The sequence below is a fragment of the Somniosus microcephalus genome, chromosome 11, assembly GCF_052327205.1.
Source record: "Somniosus microcephalus isolate GS21.2 chromosome 11, FLI_Smic_1.0, whole genome shotgun sequence".
NCBI classification, from domain to species: Eukaryota; Metazoa; Chordata; class Chondrichthyes; order Squaliformes; family Somniosidae; genus Somniosus; species Somniosus microcephalus.
The window spans coordinates 42,797,678-42,817,642 of NC_140997.1; the positions used below are offsets into that span (position 1 = coordinate 42,797,678).

Below are 19,965 nucleotides of genomic sequence, written 5' to 3' on the forward strand. Positions count from 1 at the left end.
CCTCGTACTCCCCCAGCTGTGCGCTGCCGTCATACTAGGGCTGGACTTCCAATCCCACCTCCAAAGTGTAACCCTAGCATACGGTGGACCCCTCCCCCCACTCACAGTCGACAACCAGCGAAAGTTAAACCGCCCACCGCGTAACACCTGCAGCCTATCCACCCTCAAGGTACCGCCACCTTCCCTGTTCGCTAACCTCACCCCCGACTGCAAACCTGTCGCTACTAAGAGCAGGCGGTACAGCGCTGGGGACAGAGCCTTCATTAGCTCTGAGGTGCAGCGACTCCTGAAAGAGGGCATTATTGAGGGGAGCAGCAGCCCCTGGCGTGCCCAGGTGGTGGTAGTCAAGACCGGCGACAAAAATCGCCTGGTTATCGACTACAGCCAGACCATAAACAGATACACCCAGCTGGACGCATACCCCCTCCCCCGCATATCGGACATGGTCAATGAGATTGCACAATACCGCGTATTCTCGACCATCGACCTCAAGTCGGCCTACCACCAACTCCCCATCAGCCCGGAGGACAGCCAGTACACCGCCTTCGAGGCGAATGGCCGCCTCTACCAATTCCTTAGGGTCCCCTTTGGTGTCACCAACGGGGTCTCGGTTTTCCAACGGGAGATGGACCGGATGGTTGACCAGAACGGACTACAGGCCACTTTCCCCTATCTCGATAACGTCACCATCTGCGGCCGCAACCGGCAGGACCATGACGTGAATCTGGAGAAATTCCTCCGTACGGCCCAACGGCTAAACCTCACCTACAATAAGGAGAAATGCGTGTTTAACACAGCGCGCCTTGCCATCCTTGGCTGTGTAGTAGAGAACGGAGTCATCGGCCCCGACCCCGAAAGAATGCGCCCCCTCATGGAGCTACCCCTCCCCCACTGTCCAAAAGCACTTAGGAGAACCCTGGGGCTTTTCGCCTACTATGCCCAATGGGTACCCAATTATGCGGACAAAGCCAGACCCCTCCTGAAAACCACATCCTTCCCCCTCACGGAAGAGGCGTGCGCGGCCTTCTCCCTCATTAAGGGAGACATAGCCAAGGCCACAATGCACGCAGTGGATGAGTCAATCCCCTTCCAAGTGGAGAGCGATGCATCCGACTTCGCCCTAGCCGCTACCCTTAACCAGGAGGGTAGGCCGGTAGCCTTCTTCTCAAGGACCCTACAGGGCCCCGAGACCCGACACTCGTCGGTCGAGAAGGAAGCCCAGGCAATTGTGGAGGCAGTACGGCGCTGGAGGCACTACTTGGCAAGCAAACGATTTACCCTCCTCACCGACCAACGCTCGGTTGCCTTCATGTTTAATAACAAGCTGAGGGGCAAGATCAAGAACGACAAAATCTTGAGGTGGAGAATCGAGCTTTCCACCTATGATTATGAGATCTTGTACCGGCCCGGTAAACTGAACGACCCCCCTGATGCTCTTTCACGCATTACATGCGCCAGCGCGCAAAGTGATAGACTTCAGACCCTCCACAATGACCTCTGCCACCCCGGAGTCACCAGACTCTACCATTTCATTAAGGCCCGCAACCTGCCATACTCCATCGAGGAGGTCAGGACCATGACCAGGAACTGCCAGATCTGTGCTGAGTGCAAACCGCACTTCTATAAGCCGGACAGAGCAAGCCTGATCAAGGCCACCCGCCCCTTCGAGCGTCTGAGCATCGACTTCAAGGGGCCCCTACTGTCATCCGACCGTAATGTGTACTTCCTCAACATCGTTGATGAGTACTCCCGTTTCCCCTTTGCCTTCCCCTGCCCAGACATGACCAGTAACACGGTCATTAAATGCCTGAACAAACTCTTCGCCTTGTTCGGGTTCCCGAACTATATACATAGTGACCGGGGCGCCTCCTTCATGAGCGAGGAACTCCGTCAGTTCCTATTGGAGAGGGGTATTGCAGCAAGCAGGACCACCAGCTACAACCCCCGAGGGAACGGCCAGGTGGAAAGAGAGAACGAGACGGTATGGAAGGCCACCCTCTTAGCCTTAAAGTCTAAGGGCCTCCCAACCTCCCGCTGGCAAGAGGTCCTCCCGATTGCGCTGCACTCCATCCGGTCACTACTTTGCACTGCCATTAACACCACCCCCCATGCTCGAATGTTTGTCTTCCCCAGGAAGTCGACTACGGGAACCACCCTACCAACCTGGCTGACCTCTCCGGGACCCGTCTTGCTGCGAAAGCACGTGAGGGCCCATAAAACGGACCCCCTGGTCGAGAAGGTGAACCTCCTGCACGCCAACCCCCAGTACGCCTATGTGGCTTACCCAGACGGACGGGAGGACACTGTCTCCTTACGAGACCTCGCACCCACACCCCCCCCTCCCAACCCCCCGAGTCCAGCCGAGGTAGACGGCATGCCGGAACCCCACGAGCCTTTGCCGACTACGCAGACACCAGCTTTAACACCGGATAATGTAACACCGCCGCTGCGACGATCGGAGAGGCTAACGAAGCCTCCGGACAGACTGACATACCAGAGCTGGTAATACACTTCACCCCGCCGGACTCTAATCTAAACAAGGGGTGAATGTGGTAAACCACTGTTATAGTTATCACTGTATATTGTTCTCACTGTTCTCACTGTCACATCACTACACGAGGTCGCCTCTTGTCGCACTGTTATACCTGGGCTGACCACCTCCGACTCCGCCCATTACCTGCCCAGGTATAAAGGTAGCTGACTGGCTAGTATTCCTCCCTGTTGGATCGGATCACCCACGAGGGTGGGCTCTGTTATTTAGCCAATAAAAACCTTCAGTTACGTTCTTAACTCGTCGCCTTTTATTGGACTAATTGATAGGCATATCACTCACCACCCTTCCCCCGGGAGCTCTTAGGATGGATCCACTAGCAGAGGCATGCTCCAGTTCTTAGTCAATAAAAGCCTACTTCATATAAGTTCAACTCATAGTCTTTGGTGTTGTTGATAGTGCATCAATTTTATTGACTAATTTTCGACATGGAGCAAATCTTGAAGCCGGAACGTTTAGACCTGGATCCTCAAGCAGCAGATGCAGCCAATAACCTTGAACACTGGCTGAGCTGTTTCGAAGCCTTCCTGGAGGCCTCCAGCACTACCGTCACTACAAATGACGCGAAACGGCTTGTCTTGAACTCACTGGTGAGCCACCGAGTCTACTCGATTATCCGAGACGCCACAACTTACGCGGCCGCCATCGCGACGCTAAAGGAACAATATGTGAGGCCTGTTAACAAGGTCGTTGATAGTGCATCAAGTTTAATAGATTTTTGTTACGGAACCAAGGTGGCTAGATGAAGTTAAGATGCAGAGCAGCCATGATCTAATTGAACTAACTCGAGGGGCTGAATGACCTATTCATGTTCCATATTCTTCATTTTAAGACATAAGTGCATCTCTCTCTCCTGCTGAGCTTTTCTGACTGCTGTTTCATATTCTCCTCTTGAGGAATACCCTGCAACAAATCACACTCTAAAACCAGTTCTGCCCTGTTTGGCATTATAAGTCAGCCAACTAGAATTCTGCCCTTGCCTTTCTTTGGTCCAGTTGCTGCTGGTGACTATTCTATCCATATCCATGAAGTAAGTGATCTTCTAGTTGAGATGAAAGGTTTCATACTTTGCTCTTTTTAACCCCAGTGGGTTTCAGGCAGGCAGGTGGCAGAGCGAGTGTAAACCGCATTCGCTGGCCTAAGTTTCGGTCACCTGCCCGCCCATAACAGAAGGAAAGTGGCAGCAGGCCAGTGGGTGGGAGAGGAAGTTCGGACAGCCAGAGGCCAGCATCAAAGGAAGCCTCACTGGGTAAGCAGGTAAGTCGCTGGCAGGGGTTAAAGGAGGTTCTCGCGGGAGGGTGAGTTCTAGGCAGGGGAGGTCACGACTTTCCTTGTGGGGCTCAGAGGAGCACTCCTGTTTTTACTCTCATTGGATTTAACATTGCCTGCTACTACTGCTAAACTCTTCACGATGGTCGATAATACCGAACAGACCACAGATTTACAGAACAAAGCAATATGAAGCTCAAAATATTGCCAAATATGCTAAAAGGAAAAATATACAACAATAGATGCAATGAGCAAGGTAGTAATGGATTAAGAATTTCTGACAGTCTTGGTGAGTAGTGTAAACAGGGTCCTGGTTTCTGACTTGGCAGATTCTGTTGGCTGCATCATCTTGTACAACTTTCTGGATCAGTGCAACATATTTTAACATATTGTCTCCTGCAAGCAGCAAGAGATTTTTTTTTAACTTTTATCTGATCAAATTCAGAAGATCACTGAGCCTTGTTTCAAACTCCAGAATTTAACCTCTTGGTTGTCAAATAGATACTTCTGTTAGCTCTTCAGGAATATAGTTGCCAGCTTGGTTCAGTTGCGAGCCCTCCCAACACTGCTTGAGCTGGCTAATGCTCCTGTGAGGAAGTGTTGTATTGTCCGAGAATGCGGCCCTTGTCGATGGGATATTAAAACGAGTTCTCATCTGCTGTTTGGTTCAAGCGGCTGTTGACTATCCCATGGCGCTATTTGAGAAGAGGAAGAAAGAGATGTCCTGGTGCTCTAGCCAACATTCCTCCCTCACGCAGCAGCATCTAAAAACAGAATGATTTGTTATTCATCTCCTTGCTGTTTGTGGAACATTGCTAGCCTTGACAGGCATCCTGTGACCAATTGTGGAAGTAGACCGACTTTACAAGTTTGTTTAATTTAATGTTTTCTTGTATGGGGGCCGTATGGCCTACTCCTGCTCCTATTTTCTTATGTTCTAACAAATTCTCATGTACCGAGACAAATTGGTTTACTAATTAAGTATACTAAATTCTTCACAAGGGAATAAAAAAAATTGGTCACAGGAAGCCTCTTAATTATTAAATCGCTGAACGAAGCCACTTTGAGCTTTTGATCAAACGATATAGCCTGATCTTTAAATGAAACAACCAATTTACACTTTGACATATATATATATATGCACAAACTTAATTACAACAAATTTCATAAATAGCTATTGGCATGGGTTACTTGGGCACACGTTGAACAAGCCACTGGTGTCTAATTGCTTTCCACGAAAGCAATTCACTTTACAAGTAAAGCTGTCCCTGTAGGCTGAAGGAAGATTTGCGTAAAACTAACTTGCGCGCTGTTATGCAAAATTCAAATGCCTACAAGTTTTTACTAAATTCTCTTCCTCCCATTCTAATTGGAATCAGTTAGCTGGCAAATGAATGGAAGATTGAATACTAAAAAATTAAATAATATTGAAGGCAATGGAATTTTTCAGTTCAGTGCTCAGAAATACTGTACTGATTGGAGATTACCAGGATAATTTAAATAGGGAACCATTCATAATTGCTATCTTTTAAATCCTAAAAAGAGTACTATCCAGGGGCGTATTTCCAGTTTATTGACTTTTCCGCCCTGTGGAGACCCACCATTTGGATTTTCACTCGCATCAAACACTGCTGTGATGATGTGAATTATCCGGCCAGTTTATGTGTGACTCCAGCAGTGCTGTGAAATAATGTAGGAATTGGTGCTTTGTACTGGCTTGGATGCTGATCTAGAAGAGCCAGAAGGTTTTTTTGCCAACTGGGTTTGATGCAGCACGTGAATCCTGGGATTGATTTTGGTACATGGTCTTTGTGGCCTCAGATACAAGAATGTGGATGAGACCATTCCAACCTCCTTAAATAATAGGCAATCATCATCTCAGGATATCCAGAGCAGCCAGGAGGTGGGCAGTGCTTAAAATGGCTGCTGTTAAACAAGCGTGTTGAGTGCTGCATTGCCCTCATCGTGCTGTTCGAATGTCTGACGCTTCCCCTGGTGGATGATGTGTCCATATTCACGAGATAAAGGTCTCGCCTGCCCCATCTATAAAGACAGATTTTGAGCAGTTTGGTTAGCTTTCCAGTTTAGGAAACTGGTTCCCAATAGGGCTTACTCCCAACTTCTGACTTCGGGTATTAGCAAAACCTCAACACTTCACAGGGTTGGAGAAGGTCGCAATGATTCCCTGCTGCAGGAAAATAGTTCTGTGGCACAAACTGACCCTCCATCATGAATTGACTCAACAAATGAAGAAATCCTGAAATGACACTGTCCCAGAGCAAAAGGTTGCCATGTCAAGACAGTTGAGCCAAACCTCTAAATGACCCCTTAATTTCCTGGATCAGGAAGTTAGTATGAACATTCTCTTTAATTAATTATTCTGCTACCCAGGATCATTGCAGAGAAAAGATGACCATGTTAATAACATTTTATTGGCTAAAGAAAACTTGGTTCTCGGATCCTATATCGTTGAGCATCAATTGACCCTTTCAGATCCTGTATTGACACTTTATTCCAGATGAAGGGCCACATATGATGGTGTTCTTTGGAGTCCACGTGCAACAGCTTGGCTTTTTTTATTAGTTTGTGGGATGTGGGCGTCGCTGGCAAGGCCAGCATTTATTGCCCATCCCTAATTATCCTTGAGAAGGTGGTGGTGAGCCGCCGTCTTGAACTGCTGTAGTCCGTGTGGTGAAGGTACTCCCACAGTGCTGTTAGGTAGGGAGTTCCAGGATTTTGACCCAGCGACGATGAAGGGTTTTGAGAGGGTTGGTCTAATCACACAAGGTTTAGACCTTTCAATGGCCTACCATCTTGAGGCTTCCACCTTTTAAAAAAAAAAAAAAAAAAGTTTATACTTTGCTGTAAAGCCCATACAACTTATTGAATTGTGGCATTCATCTAACAACCACTGCTTTCCAGGGCCAATCACCCAACTCATTCAGAGGTCACATGGCAGCTATCTACCAAATTTAGTTGTTGAATGAAAGGCACTTGCAAAGTCAAACCTTTTATTTAGCACTGAACCCCTACCCGAGATTTGAATCTAATGCCAAATAAACTTATCAATAGCCCATTTTGAGTCTGATTTCTGATGACCTTGACTGTTGCCCTTCTTCCTGTTTCAACTTGCAGTGTTAGTGAGTGTTTTGTGAATAAATACCTAAATAGATTAATCTACAAAGTGATTTATTGAATTGAACTCCCAACTGCAGATGTGCTGTGTATGTCTATCGTTGTCATGTACATTCTTTCCCATAAACCACTGCTGGAATAATTTCAGTTAATGTCACACTTCATGACTTTGCAGAGATTGTTACAGCAGTAGCTGATGGAAGGAAATTATTACTTGAACGGCAAATTAAATTCAATGCATAACACTAAAATTATAGTGTGCACTGTTGATCACTTTTACCAGTTACCTTGCGTAACTTTTTTTCAATGTTCCATTTTAGAGCAAGTCCTATTGTGGGTAAGAGAAGTATGAGCCCTATCCAGGAAGAGACGGTGTCTGATGAGATGGAGGAGAGTGAGATTACAAGTAAAGACGATGAGAGTGACAATTCAGGTAGTGCCTGGATAGACTCTTCAATATCAGAAACCAGAAAAATCAAGAAACAATGGCAAAAAAAGGAGGCGGAGGAACAGGGAAAGACTGGTAAATGGATGTACATCTTGAAAATGTGAATGCATACATCATAAACTTTTCAGTTTCAGTGCTTGTAGACAAAGGTATTGATGATGAAAATGTTAAAATGTGGCTGTTGGTATTTAAGAATTTGTTGCTCTCATGCTGCTGTTTTGAAAGGAAGGCACGTTCTGTTAATGGATTTTTCTGCCTTTTGATTATAAATGAGTGGTAAAATCTAGCCCAGCATGTTTACACAATTAACCTTTGCAAATATTTAAAATGCTGCTGAAAAGTAAAAAGAATGGGAAGGTGATCGAGAGTTGACTTCAGTCTTTGCATGTTTTTTTAAAATTCGGTCCACTGAATGGATCACTAAGTTAATCACTAGGACAGAAAAATTATGAAACAGTTGAAGTTAGGAGAATATCTTGGTATGATATCCTAGCAGCATTCATCTCTCTGAATTGGAATAAGTTAAGGGAAAGAGGATAGTCAAAAGGTCTTGAGCTTTGATTCTCGCTCTACTTTGGATGCATTCTATTCCATGGCAGTGTCCTTCTCTGCTGTCGCCACATTATGTTTACTCCTGAGGGAGAAGTATTTACTATAATTCTTTCATATTTTCTTTTCATAATTTCCATGGTAAAATCACTGCAAGCATTCTTATAAATGACTTCAAAGGATATTTTTCCATATCGTGCACGTCCTTTAGTCTGCTGCAGGCTGTCTGATGCATCACGTTCTCTGCAGTGGAGCACGTACAGGCTAGCACAGGGTTCTAGATGTTTACATAAAATTTGAGATCAAATGAAGGAGAAGCTACACCAGTTCCTTTTACAGTGAAAGTGATCAACACTGTTGAGGAGAATAGCTGCACTGAGTTCAATATGAATCTCTCCAGCATGTGAGATTGGCTGAGAACAGGTCAAAAATCCTTATGTATGCTGTGACGAGCAATGCTGAATGTGACTCTGAGGGATAATGGCCTGATTTTAGGAAAGGAGTTACTAGGTCCAGTGTTGATGATGAGAGCAGCACAAGGAGCAAAATTTAACTGCAAACCACACAGTATGCCTTGGAGGTGAACCTTACCGGTTTCAGGGCAGCATAACTGGGGTATTATAAATTTATGAAGAGGAATGGGATGATTGTATACAGCATACAACAGTGGGCTAAGCATTGGGGAAAGGTAGCCAGCTTCTGGGGCATAAGCCACATGGGAGGTGTCCATCTCTAGAACCTTTGGAAATGTGCTTTGATAAATTTGAAAACAAAATAAGGGGCCTGTGAAGGGAATACTCTTGTGTTGATGGTAAATGTGGCCACCAACAGACCACCTTTACTGTGGTGAATGGCTAATGGTGATGAGTTGAGTTCTTAAATGGAAGATTGCACCATATGAAAAACTTTACCCTCCAACATCATTAAGAATAATGCAAAAAATTGGTGACTGGAAACCTGATGGTAGCTGTGTCTAGAACATTTGGGCATTACCACAAAGGCGAGGGGATGGTTATTCAATCCCCAATTCCCTGTACAATAGACACTACTCAATCCCACATGTAGGACAGTGTTAAAACTGTTCTTCAGGCTGATGGCTCAGTGATTGTAATGCAGAGCCGTACTGATCAGGAAAGTCTCCAGTTTGATCCATGGATAGTTAAGCTGGCTGAGCTCAGCCAGGATGACGGTGGAGAAACTGCAGTTAATCTCAACTTCCTTAGGCTACAGAGGAGAAAATCAGCATTGTTCCATCTTTAGATCACTGTAAAATAATCCTTGCTGGAAAGTGTGGGTGTGTTGTGTGGAACGAGGACAGGATCAGACTTTGTAGCAGTTGGATAGCTTCCCTGCACTTGCAGTTTGTAAATGAGAAATGGTCACCTTGGGCCAGGCACTGGAAGGGCTTGCCTGGCCAGAGCCATTGCCTTCCTGAGAGAAAAGGTGGGATTGGAGGGGGAATTGCCCTACACAGGAACTGGTTGTGACATCTAGAATCCTTACCAAGTTTCTTCAGCCTCTAAATTTAATGAAAAAACAGGCAAAAGTTGCCGTCTGAAGTTGAGAGGTCTGATGTCTGCCTTGTATACCTTTTTATTGCAGGTGGTGAATGATCAAGGCCACCATCACTGGAGTATGTGAATGGGTGGCTAATTCTTGGACAGCTGTGTCCTCAATAACCAATGTCATGGGATTCATAAAGTCAGGAATTGTAGGGGAATCACCAGGTGGGTCTAAATTGGACTCTGCAAATTCCTTGAATAAAATCCTATATTGAATTTAGCGATTCCTATGGACCAGGATTCCACAGAAAGGAGTGAGGGCTGTATTGAATTGTCCCAATCGGTCAATGACCAAGAGTTCCTTGGTTTGGATTACCCTGAATTTTGGGCTGCAAGTGTGCATATTGCTGCAAGAATTCCTTTTAGGCCCATTTTCAGTCCTGAAGTGGGTGCCATGCACGAAGCATGGCCAGGCCAGGAGGCCTGAGGCCAGCCCAAAATTGGGCCTCTGGCCTTATTGACGTTTTTTTGCATGAGCTGCCAGCAGCATCAGTCGTATCTCCACACGCAGCACGGCCATTTTAAGATGATGAATGTCAGGCTGATTGACTCACCGGGATTACTGTGGAGTCGGGGGAAGTCTGCTCCTCCTGGCTCCACAAGAACGATTTTCTAAATTTGTTTAAATAACAAAACTCTCGCCTTTTGATGGTGGCCGCAATGTCTGCTGAAGAATCCTAAGCAGAGCAGGCCCAGCTCCTACTTTGCTCATCAGTATCCTATTTTCCAGGGGAAGCCTAAAACAGGTGATGGGCCCTACATTTACATATGTAAGAAGCCTAACGTCTGCTCAGGGATGCCTGAAAAATGGCCTGACCCAATATTGGTCCCTGAAATTGGCCCTCGTTGCACTGTTCTACGGGTGTAAAACAGGTGCAACAAGGGCCAATTTCTACTCCATTATATTTGCATTGATGATCTGCAGGAGAACATCCTCTAGTTTCCACGTTCTGAAAGAAATCTGCTGTTTCTGGAGTCTAGTGATGGGGCTCATTTTCCACCCCTGTCCCCTCCAAAGGATCTTGGTTTGATGTTACATAAATTCATTACTTTTTGAGTCTGTTCTGTGAACTTCACTACATTGCAAACAGCTAGCTAGTTTTGTTTCAGCAAGAAAAGTGAGCAAACCAAACGCTACCTGGTTGGCAGGATATCGAGTGTACTCCATACTGAACTACTTATAAAAATTTCTGTTGCACTGTTGCTATCTTGTAGGTAAGGGATCTCCTGAAATTACCAATTTGACGAGAGCCATGGCAGTCTTATTAAGACTGTCACTTGCAGCAGTGCTCCTCCTTTTGACAAGTGTTGCTGTTGGCGTGTACTTCAGCTAAGGTATTGAATTTTGGCAGGTTAGTCCTTGATGCAGATTTTCAGAGCAAATCAAAAAGCCCCACTAGTATGTCAAGCAATCCAATAATATCACCTACCTTTGGTAGGGTCTTTTTCAATGAATAATATTCTTCAACCAGCTTCTTCTGTGTTTTAATTTTTTTATATATATATATATATATATATATATATATATATGAGAGAAAGCCATCTTGTATTCAGTACATATATATTAGCGGTCTTCCCATCTTCATTGTTTTCTTGGATGCTGCGAATGAGACCGAGTTTACTTGTATAGTAATGGAACGGGGATGAAATGACTTAAACTGTACTTTAAAAAAAATGTTTTGTGATTCTTCAAATGAAGGTCTACGCCACTCAACACAATTCTTGTTCTGTGTGAGATTTCTCACTCTCTTTTCTCAAGGAGCACTAATCTGTCTGCTCCAGTTTGCTTGGATACAAAGATCTCAAATGATTTTAAACGTCCTCTGGATTCCTAATTTTAAAATGTTCGCAGTTGCCTGGGACTGTTGATGGCTCTGATTCCTTGCATGCTTTTGTGTTGAATACTTTTGAGAAAGACACATCTCAATTCATTCTTTGTACCTTGCTACTTTTAACCGGTTGAGCAGGTTAGGGATTTGTTTTTGGCCTTGAAAGCTGATGTGTGCCCGTGGAGTAGAAGGTAAATCCATGCCCCCCTCGCTGAGAACTTGCTAAAGTTAACCATATCAATTGTCGGATAGGACTGTAACCCTTGCCCTTAAATTACCTAAAGTATGTAATGTAATGCCTTGAATTAATAGGCAATGCATAATCAGTTTTATGTGGAGCTAATGACTTTATTTTAAAATACACGTGTACTCTGTAATACCCGAGTTAAGTGTAGCGATGTAAGTTTACAAGGGTTTCTTTTCCACTGAGACTTGCAAATGAAGCTGAATTTTTTTGTTCTTTATTTCAATAGATCAAACTAGTTTCTGGCACATTGGTTTAAAACCAGTGTATAATATGGGTAGCTTGAAAACCTGTATTGCATTAGAGTGGAGCCAAGTTCATAAAAGTGCATTTAATGCTTCTGAGAAATAGAGTGGAATGCTATGGTTGTACTTGAATGCACTTAATGGAATAAGAAATATTTAACAATTCTAAAATGCCTATGAATACAAATGGCTAACTCACTGGAAGTACAAAACTGCCAAATAAAACGCTGATGAGAAATCCTTTGTATAGGTTTAGTTTTCAGTCTAGCAGAAGTCCCAGGCTGCAGTCAAAACAAAATATTTAAACAAGCAGCTGTTTCTTGCATGTTAGACAATGAAAGTAGTTCATTATGATTTTATTTTGGGAAAAGACTTGCTTGGAAAAGGTTCTTGTGCCTGGCATATATTGCACCTCATTTTGTTCTGCATAGTCTGTGTACAGTAAATAACATCCTACTGCAGGAAAAACTTTGACAAGACTTCGATAAAGAGAAGTCTGATCTAGATTTTGTTGATCGAGTTGGACCCGTCCACTGGCCCATCATTACGTTCATAAGTAGGCTGGTTTTCAATCCATATGTAAAGGTACCCCCGCCCAAAAGCTGGTTGTTGGTATCACGGGGATCAAATAGTTTAGTATATAGCAAGAATAGATATTATGGGAGATTCCTTGTGCAAAGCTAGGTTACAACTTCACAGGACCCCAGTCCTTTTAAAAGTCTCCCTGCTATCTTTGAAGTCATGGTTCACAAAACATCTTAATTGCTAGAGCAGCTGAGACTCTATTGATGAAATTAATTTTGCGCTGTTCAATCTGATTGTGACTTTTTAAGGGCAAAAATAAATGATCCAACATTGGAGTGGTTTTCATGAATAACTAATGTCAAGCTGGGAATCCGTAATGCCGAATAATAAAAAAAAAACGTTTACACTTTGGATAAGGATTTAAATCCTCTCTCTTGTGGGGTTCAACTTGTTTTGGACTATTTACAAAACTCTTGAGTAACTGAAGCCTGGTTCCATTAGCGGGATCTTCATATCGATGTGCTCACCTCACAATTCATCACTTCACAATAGGACATCCACCCATAGATGAGGTGGATAATGTGTCTTTTTTTCATAGAAGAAAAAATACAAAATCAAATTGATGAACCTTGAGTTGACATCGAATTTTTTCACCGTTGTAGCAATAGTTTTAAAGTTGGTCATCACAAGTGATGATCCAGTGACTGCATTGGGTGTACTGACGGGCTGTGCAATGGAATCAATAGAATGAAGGTTCATTGCCTGTCTTTGCTGAGCCATCGATGATAGTTATAAATAGAGGGAACGCACCATGGGAAGGAGGGTGAATCAACCCATGTCATACCTGCATACTAAGTGACTAGTTCAAAGTGATGGTGGCACAGGCCTGGTTCTTCGTTTGCCCTTCTCCCTCCTTTCTCCGCCCCCACCCCCCCCCCCCCCCAATGTGTTTTGCTTCAGTGAGAATGGGGACACTGAAGGATAACTTAATGAAACTGATAGTGTGCTCTGCTTGACTCTTTAGAGTTGTTTGCCTTGAATCTTTTGAGGCTTGCATTCATCTAAAATAGTTTTACTCTTTCATTACAGAATTCATTGTTTCTGTGTCAGTCAGTAGCACATTTCCAAATTTGCATCAGCATGATTAACATGTGCTCTAACTTATTTCAGTTCTTATGGGAAAAGTTCCTGTAGTTTTTAAAATCCTGTAATTTTTTTTCAAATGTTGTTATTGCGTTGAATAGTTTCGAACTCTGCAGAAAATGTCAAACTCTGCTCCCCTGATGGTTCAGTGGGCAAATGTGCCATGTGTAGTAGTACTGAGTCATCCAGATGAGAAAGAAAGATTTGCATTTATATAGCGCTTTTCACAACCCCAGGCTTTACAGCCAATGAAGTACTTTTGAAGTGTAGTCACTGTTGTAATGTAGGAAGCATGGCAGCAAACTGGCGCACAGCAAGGTCCCACAAACAGCAGTGTGATGATCTCAGAGTCCTTTTTTTTAGTGATGATTGAGGGATAAATATTGGCCAGGACTCCGGGGAGAATTCCCCAGTTCTTTGAAATAATGCCATGGGATCTTTTACGCCCACCTGAGAGGGTTTAACGTCTCATCCGAAAGATGGCATCTCTGACAGTGCAGCACTCCCTCAGTTCTGCCCTGGAGTGTTAGGCTAGATTATGTGCTCCAGTCTCTGGAGGGGGGGCTTGAACCCACGACCTTCTGGACCACGGCTACTGCCTCTGCTCTCTGATTCAGTCCTGGATTTGTGCTGCCAGCTATTCTCCGCTAGCAGAGCAGTGGGGGTGATGCAGTTGATGACTGCTTCCCCGAGCTCGGGAAGAGAATGTGGGCTCCAAATCCCTATCCAGAGATCCCTGCTGGAATTGTATTGTATGACAGCTGAGGAGAACAGGATTGGGCTTGGGTGCGATGGCCTACTAACATTGTCCATACATGTGCAAAATGGCTACTTGGGCAGGACACTGGAGGGCTGTTGCTGTTTTGTAGAACTGTGCCCTTGTGTGCATCGATGTTTTCAAGACTGGAGGATTAAAGAAGGAGTTCGAAGTAGAGGTGGGGGTGTGGTGAATGAATGTAACCAAGAGCACTTAACTTTGTCTTTTGGCTTGCATGAAAACTGTTTGAAACGTAGCCAGTATATCTATAGTGCTGGTGAGCTGCTAAGATAGGCTTTTAATATCCTTTTCAGTGCAAGTGTTGGCATTATGGCAGTGTTAGTATCTAAAATGCACAGTAAAAGTCCATTTACAGGCAATGAAATTACAGTTGCATGGAAAAAGATTGACTTTTTTTTTAAAAATCTGAAATGTGCAATGTAAGGATGGTGTGGTCTTGTACAGTTTTTTTTGTTCTGTTTACTCATTAATTGTACTATGCCATTTTAGTACGGTGTCTGTTTACTGATGTTTAGTACAACATATTTAAAGTAACTGGCAAGGTTTACCTAATATACAGATGGTTTACTGTACACAAACTTTACCTTTATTATTTGTTTCTGGATAGGCAGCAGTGTAAACACACAGGCCGAGTTATTTGAAGTCCCAGACACATGGTGACATGAAGCACGTTGGATGAACAAAGTGGTATCTTCCAGATAACGCAGTGACCAGACGCCACACTTGCAAGCCATACTGATCCGTGAGCTCCAATCTTCATGTGGTGCAAGACAACTTTAAAAAGTCTTTATGTAGAAAATAATTTGTTTTAACTGTACGAACACGAGCCAACATTACATTAAGTGTTTTAGTCGGATTTTTTTGTTTTGTTTTGTTCAGAATGAGATGGGGTTTGATTGCATACCGAAATCTTCCACCAGTATCATTAATTTCACGAGCTGCATTTCAAGCCAGTTCTGTACCACTGATGACTTCGGGCAGCAACCAACATTGGAAGTTGCCTTGTGCCAGCTACATGGGATGTTTGTTTCGAATTCCAAAACAATATAATCACTGTTCAGCACTGTAATTTTTTTATATATATATACATATATATATGTATTACATCAGTTGTATTTCCAGTGAATTTAATGACTTGATTATCAATAACGTGGCCTGACTTCTATGTTCACGTTTTTTTTTTTAAGGGATGCACAAAGCATTATCGTCGTCCTTGCAGTAAGGACGGTGACTGTGTTGCGTCGATCCTTTTGTTTGTGTTAACTGGTGTGGACTGTACTGAGCTTTCAGCCTTCTATGTCGGAAGTTGCATTGTACACCAGACTCTCTTTTGTACATGTATGTATGTATGTGTGTGTGTGTGTATATGTGTGCGCGCAAAAGAGACTCGATTTCTCTTTTGGGGGCCAGCGGTGAGTTTTGTATCATATTTAAAGTTTTTTGTATCATGAAGAAAATTAAAATTTCATGAAGGAAAATTAAAGACAATTTTCTTACTACGAGTGACATGTTCTTTATTTGTGTGAAGGTCTCCGCTTGCAGTGGATGGTCAGAAGCAACTGTATCTTTGTAGAAATCTGCCTTTCAAATCAAAAATGTATAATGTTTTAAGAAGTAGAAAAGATGTTTCCACTTGCAGGCGAGACCAAAACTAGGAGCCATAAATATAAGAGAGTCACTAATAAATCCAAAAGGGAATTCAGGAGAAACTTCTTTACCCAGAAAGTGGTTAGAATGTGGAACAATTGAGGCAAATAGTATAGATACATTTAAGGGGAAGCTAGATTAAACACATGAGGGAGAAAGGAATAGAAGGTTATGTTGATGGGGTTAGATGAAAAAGGGTGGGCGGAGGCTCGTGTGGAGCATAAACACCAGCACATGCCTGTTGTGCCAAATGGCTAGTTTCTGTGCTGTAAATACTTTGTAAAGGTGAAAAATCCCCTTTTTTTTAAAAATTGTTTAAATATACAGTAGTTTGTTCAAGGAAAACGTGTTGAAGTATCATAAAAGCAGAAAATGCTGAAAATACTCAGCAGGTCAGGCAGCATCTGTGGAGAGAGAAAAACCAAGTTAACGTTTCAGGTCGATGAAAGGTTGGTGAAATTCAGTACAAGTCATCCACCTGAAACGTTAACTTTGTTTTTCTCTCTCCACAGATGCTGCCTGACCTGCTGAGTATACCCAGCATTTTCTGTTTTTATTTCAGATTTCCAGCATCCGCAGTATTTTGTTTTTGTATTGGTGTTGAAGTGTCGCCTTTGTGCTCCATCCAATATTCAAGATCACTCAACCACGTTTGACTTGTTGCATATCAGCCTGGTTGAGGCATCTGCAGCTCGTTGCTGCGTGAGTTGTCAACCCTTGCTAATTCCACCCCCCCCCCCCCCACGCGATCTCTCGTGCGGGAGAGGAGGGGGAAGATACCACCCCAGATTATCTCAGCCAAGACTACAATTCAGGGAAAAGCAGTGAACCCCAAGTCTCGGAAATAAACAACATACTGTCCTGTTGCACTGTCATTATTTTAAGTAAGTGCTAGGAGTACCATGAAGCACAAACTGCGAGTCGCATGTTTCTGTGGTCTTTTAAGCTGCGTCTTAAAGCCAACAGGAGGTAAAATTTTACATTGTAGTTCATATTGACAGCTTCCCCTGTCTGTAAAAAGAACTCCATTCAATGGAGTGTAGAAAACAAAATTAACATTTCATAAACGTTGGTTGCAGTATGTTGACGGTCAAAATAACCCTTAAAAGATGTCTCCATGTATGGTTAGTGAGGATAAGGAGGCACTCTTTACTTGAGATACTAGGAATCAACTGGTACATGAGGGTTTAAATTCAATGCCAAAGGATTTTTAATTTAAGTAAGTAATTGGGCTGATTTCCACCATGGGCTTCTAATTAACAGTTTTGATCTGTACTGAATTTCATTGACGCATTGTGTGTGAATCTATGTTCTTTCCTCATCTGTAAAAATGTCCTGAAATCGGAATCTGCAAAACATAAATTGTAACAAACTTTTTAAAACTGTAGATGTATATTGATATGGGAATACTATCCTTCCTGTGAGTTTATTGAATCTTCCCATAAAGCGGAAACATTTTGAGTGTGTTTTGCTTCGGGACAAATATTCAACCCTTCTATCAGCAGATATTCCAAAGGCCAAATCTTTTGAAAATGGTCCCTCTTTCACAGTATTTTAAGAATTTTTTTTCACGTATTTTGCATGTTTTCTCTGAATGCTGGGGAATGTTTGCCCTCCGTATTCACTGCTTGGGATGCTGAGGTTTTCTGTCTGAGTAAATTCACAACATTTTCCATTGTTTCCTTTGTCTTTATTTTGCAGTATACACACAAGTGTTGCATGAACTTGTGCCTTTTATACTCTTACAGTTTAGAGAAGCTTGCAAGAAGAGGATAGCTGTACAAAAGTCAAAATTGCAGAGATGGGAAGAATTTTGCATTCCATCGAATGCTTCCATTTAATTTTAAAATATTTTTTAAAAGCTTGAAAATCGTTGCTGTCTTAATGCCAGTAAATGAGCTGTATGAGAATTGATGCCTTTTTGTTACTCCTGACCCAGTGGAGACACTTGCTTCGGAGGTCGTTTCTTAAAGTAGTTGTCAGGCAGTTGTCGGTAAGTATTAACAGCTGTCTGACAGTTGCCTGATATTTTCTCACCTTAAAATAGACTCCTTGGCCTAGAAATTCACTATGGCCCCGCCAGCTGGCTAGCGCCCAAAAGTTAGCGCTGGGCGGGAAGCCTATAGCGATCGTCAGATATTCATTGTTAGCGCCCCAATTCGGAACCGGGCGCTATACCAGGATGTGCCCGCCTCCGCTTGGGGCGCTGACACTGAATATCCGCGCTCTTGGCGCCGCTGCGCCAGCCGCTACGGAGCGGCAGGCTGCGGTACTGCAGGCCTCCTCCTCTTAAGGGGGACCTGCCTGCAACGGGGAGATCGCCGCTGGATAGTGCCGGCAAATGAGCCCGGCACCACGGAGAAGTGCCGGGCTCGCGGAAAGCAGCCGGCAATGCCGCGGGGGGGGGGGGGGGTGAAGGAGGTGCGGGGAAGGAGGTGCGGGCAGGCGGCCGCCGAAAAAGCGGCCGGCCGCACCTTCCGCTTTAAAGCGCCCCACTAAGGCAGCAGGACGGCCCCGTTTTCTGGTCGCTGTTTGCGGCCGCTTCGGAGGAGGCGGCCGCAACTAAATATGGGGATCGGGCCGGTTTCGGGGCGGAACCGGGGCACTGCGCACACCGATGACGTCATCGGTGCCGGCGCAGCGCTAACGGCTACCGCCGCCAATACCGCTGCGCTGAATATCTGCGCAAACTCATTTCTGGCGCAAAATCACTCTTTAGGCGTTAACTGGGCACAAAGCTGGCAGCGCCTTAATGAATTTCTAGGCCCTTGTGCCTCTGAGGCGTGTGTCTGGGTACCACAAGCTATGTGCATGTTTGTCAAGTTGAAAGCTCTGACTTTGTTGGGATTCATTCACAACTGACCTGTTGCTAGCTGTTATGGACTGGCAGGAAATTATTAATGAGCCACATGACTGGGCACAAGGTTTTGGATCTAAACAGATTAAAACTGCAACTTCCCACTTCCTGCTCATGAGGCTGTCATTTAAATTTGTTTTTCTCGTATTTCTACTTGAATTTATTTTAAGAACATAAATAGGAGCAGGAGTCAGCCATTTGGCCCCTCGAACCATTCAATAAGATCATGGCTGATCTTCTAGCTCAACTGCACTTTCCTGCACTATACCCATATCCCTTGATTCCCTTAATATCCAAAAATATATCGATCTCTGTCTTGAATATACTCAACGACTGAGCCTCCACAGCCCTCTGGGGTAGAGAATTCCAAAGATTCACCACCCTCCGTGAAGAAATTGCTCCTCATCTCAGCCCTAAATGGCCAACCCCTTATTCTGAGACTGTGACCCCTGGTTCTAGACTTCCCCAGCCAGGGGAAACATCCTCCCTGCATCTATCCTGTCAAGCCCTGTAAGAATTTTGTATGTTTCAATGAGATCACTGTGATGAAATATGTCATTCATCAGACTGTAGTTAACTGTATATATTGTATTGCCTGCTCCGGTGTTTGTACCTTGTATTGTGTATAGGGCACCGCCCCCTTTGTGTGTCGGCTCCGCCCATACCTGGCCCTACTTAAGTCCAGGCTTGTCCTGCAGTAGAACAGCAGCACGCTAGGTGCAGCCACCGGCATCTTTTCTTTGCTAATAAAAGCCTCGTTTTATTCTGCTAACTTCAAGTCTTGAAGTTATTGAGGCACGTCAATTTTATTAGCAAACTTTTAACGATGGATCAACTTTTGAAACCGGAACGCTTGGATTTGGACCCGCATGCTTCGGATGCATCGGCACGGTTTGGACACTGGTTCCAGTGCTGGGAATTCTTTATGGCCAACTCCGAAGCCGTCACAGCCTCTACAGCCACCGGAGATGTGAAACTCGGGATCCTACAGAATCAGGTAAGCCACCGGGTTTTTCCACTCATACAAGACGCCGCCAGCTACCTGGATGCCTGCAACATCCTAAAGGCCCACTATCAGCGGCCTACCAACGAAGTGTACGCCAGGCACCTGCTTGCTACCTGCACACAGCGACCCGGAGAGTCGCTAGAGGACTTTCTAGTCACCCTAAAAGTGCTTGGCAAA

General features: G+C 44.2%; 1 protein-coding gene and 1 long non-coding RNA gene across 8 annotated transcripts in view; one reads left to right on the top strand and one right to left on the bottom strand.

The window, feature by feature from the left end:
- parn (poly(A)-specific ribonuclease (deadenylation nuclease)) overlaps window positions 1–17,598 on the top strand; it is a 134,515-nt gene extending 116,917 nt beyond the window's left edge. For 2 of the 5 annotated variants that reach the window (XM_086000553.1, XM_086000552.1), the window contains exons 23-25: window positions 7,276–7,478; window positions 10,730–10,849; window positions 14,886–17,598. In XM_086000553.1, coding sequence (XP_085856679.1) covers window positions 7,276–7,478; window positions 10,730–10,848 — 322 coding nt within the window. In that variant the 3' untranslated portion in view covers window position 10,849; window positions 14,886–17,598. Of the gene's footprint in view, window positions 1–7,275; window positions 7,504–10,729; window positions 10,850–14,885 lie in introns of all 5 variants that reach the window. The other 3 variants (XM_086000556.1, XM_086000555.1, XM_086000554.1) reach the window with 2 other exon arrangements.
- LOC147110519 (uncharacterized) overlaps window positions 2,934–19,965 on the bottom strand; it is a 70,169-nt gene continuing 53,137 nt past the window's right edge. Inside the window, exons 4-5 of one of the 3 annotated variants that reach the window (XR_015079937.1) lie at window positions 10,945–11,114; window positions 2,934–6,647 (exon numbers count right to left, since the gene is read on the bottom strand). This is a non-coding gene — a long non-coding RNA (uncharacterized LOC147110519). Of the gene's footprint in view, window positions 6,648–10,944; window positions 11,115–14,862; window positions 17,274–19,965 lie in introns of all 3 variants that reach the window. The other 2 variants (XR_015079936.1, XR_015079938.1) reach the window with 2 other exon arrangements.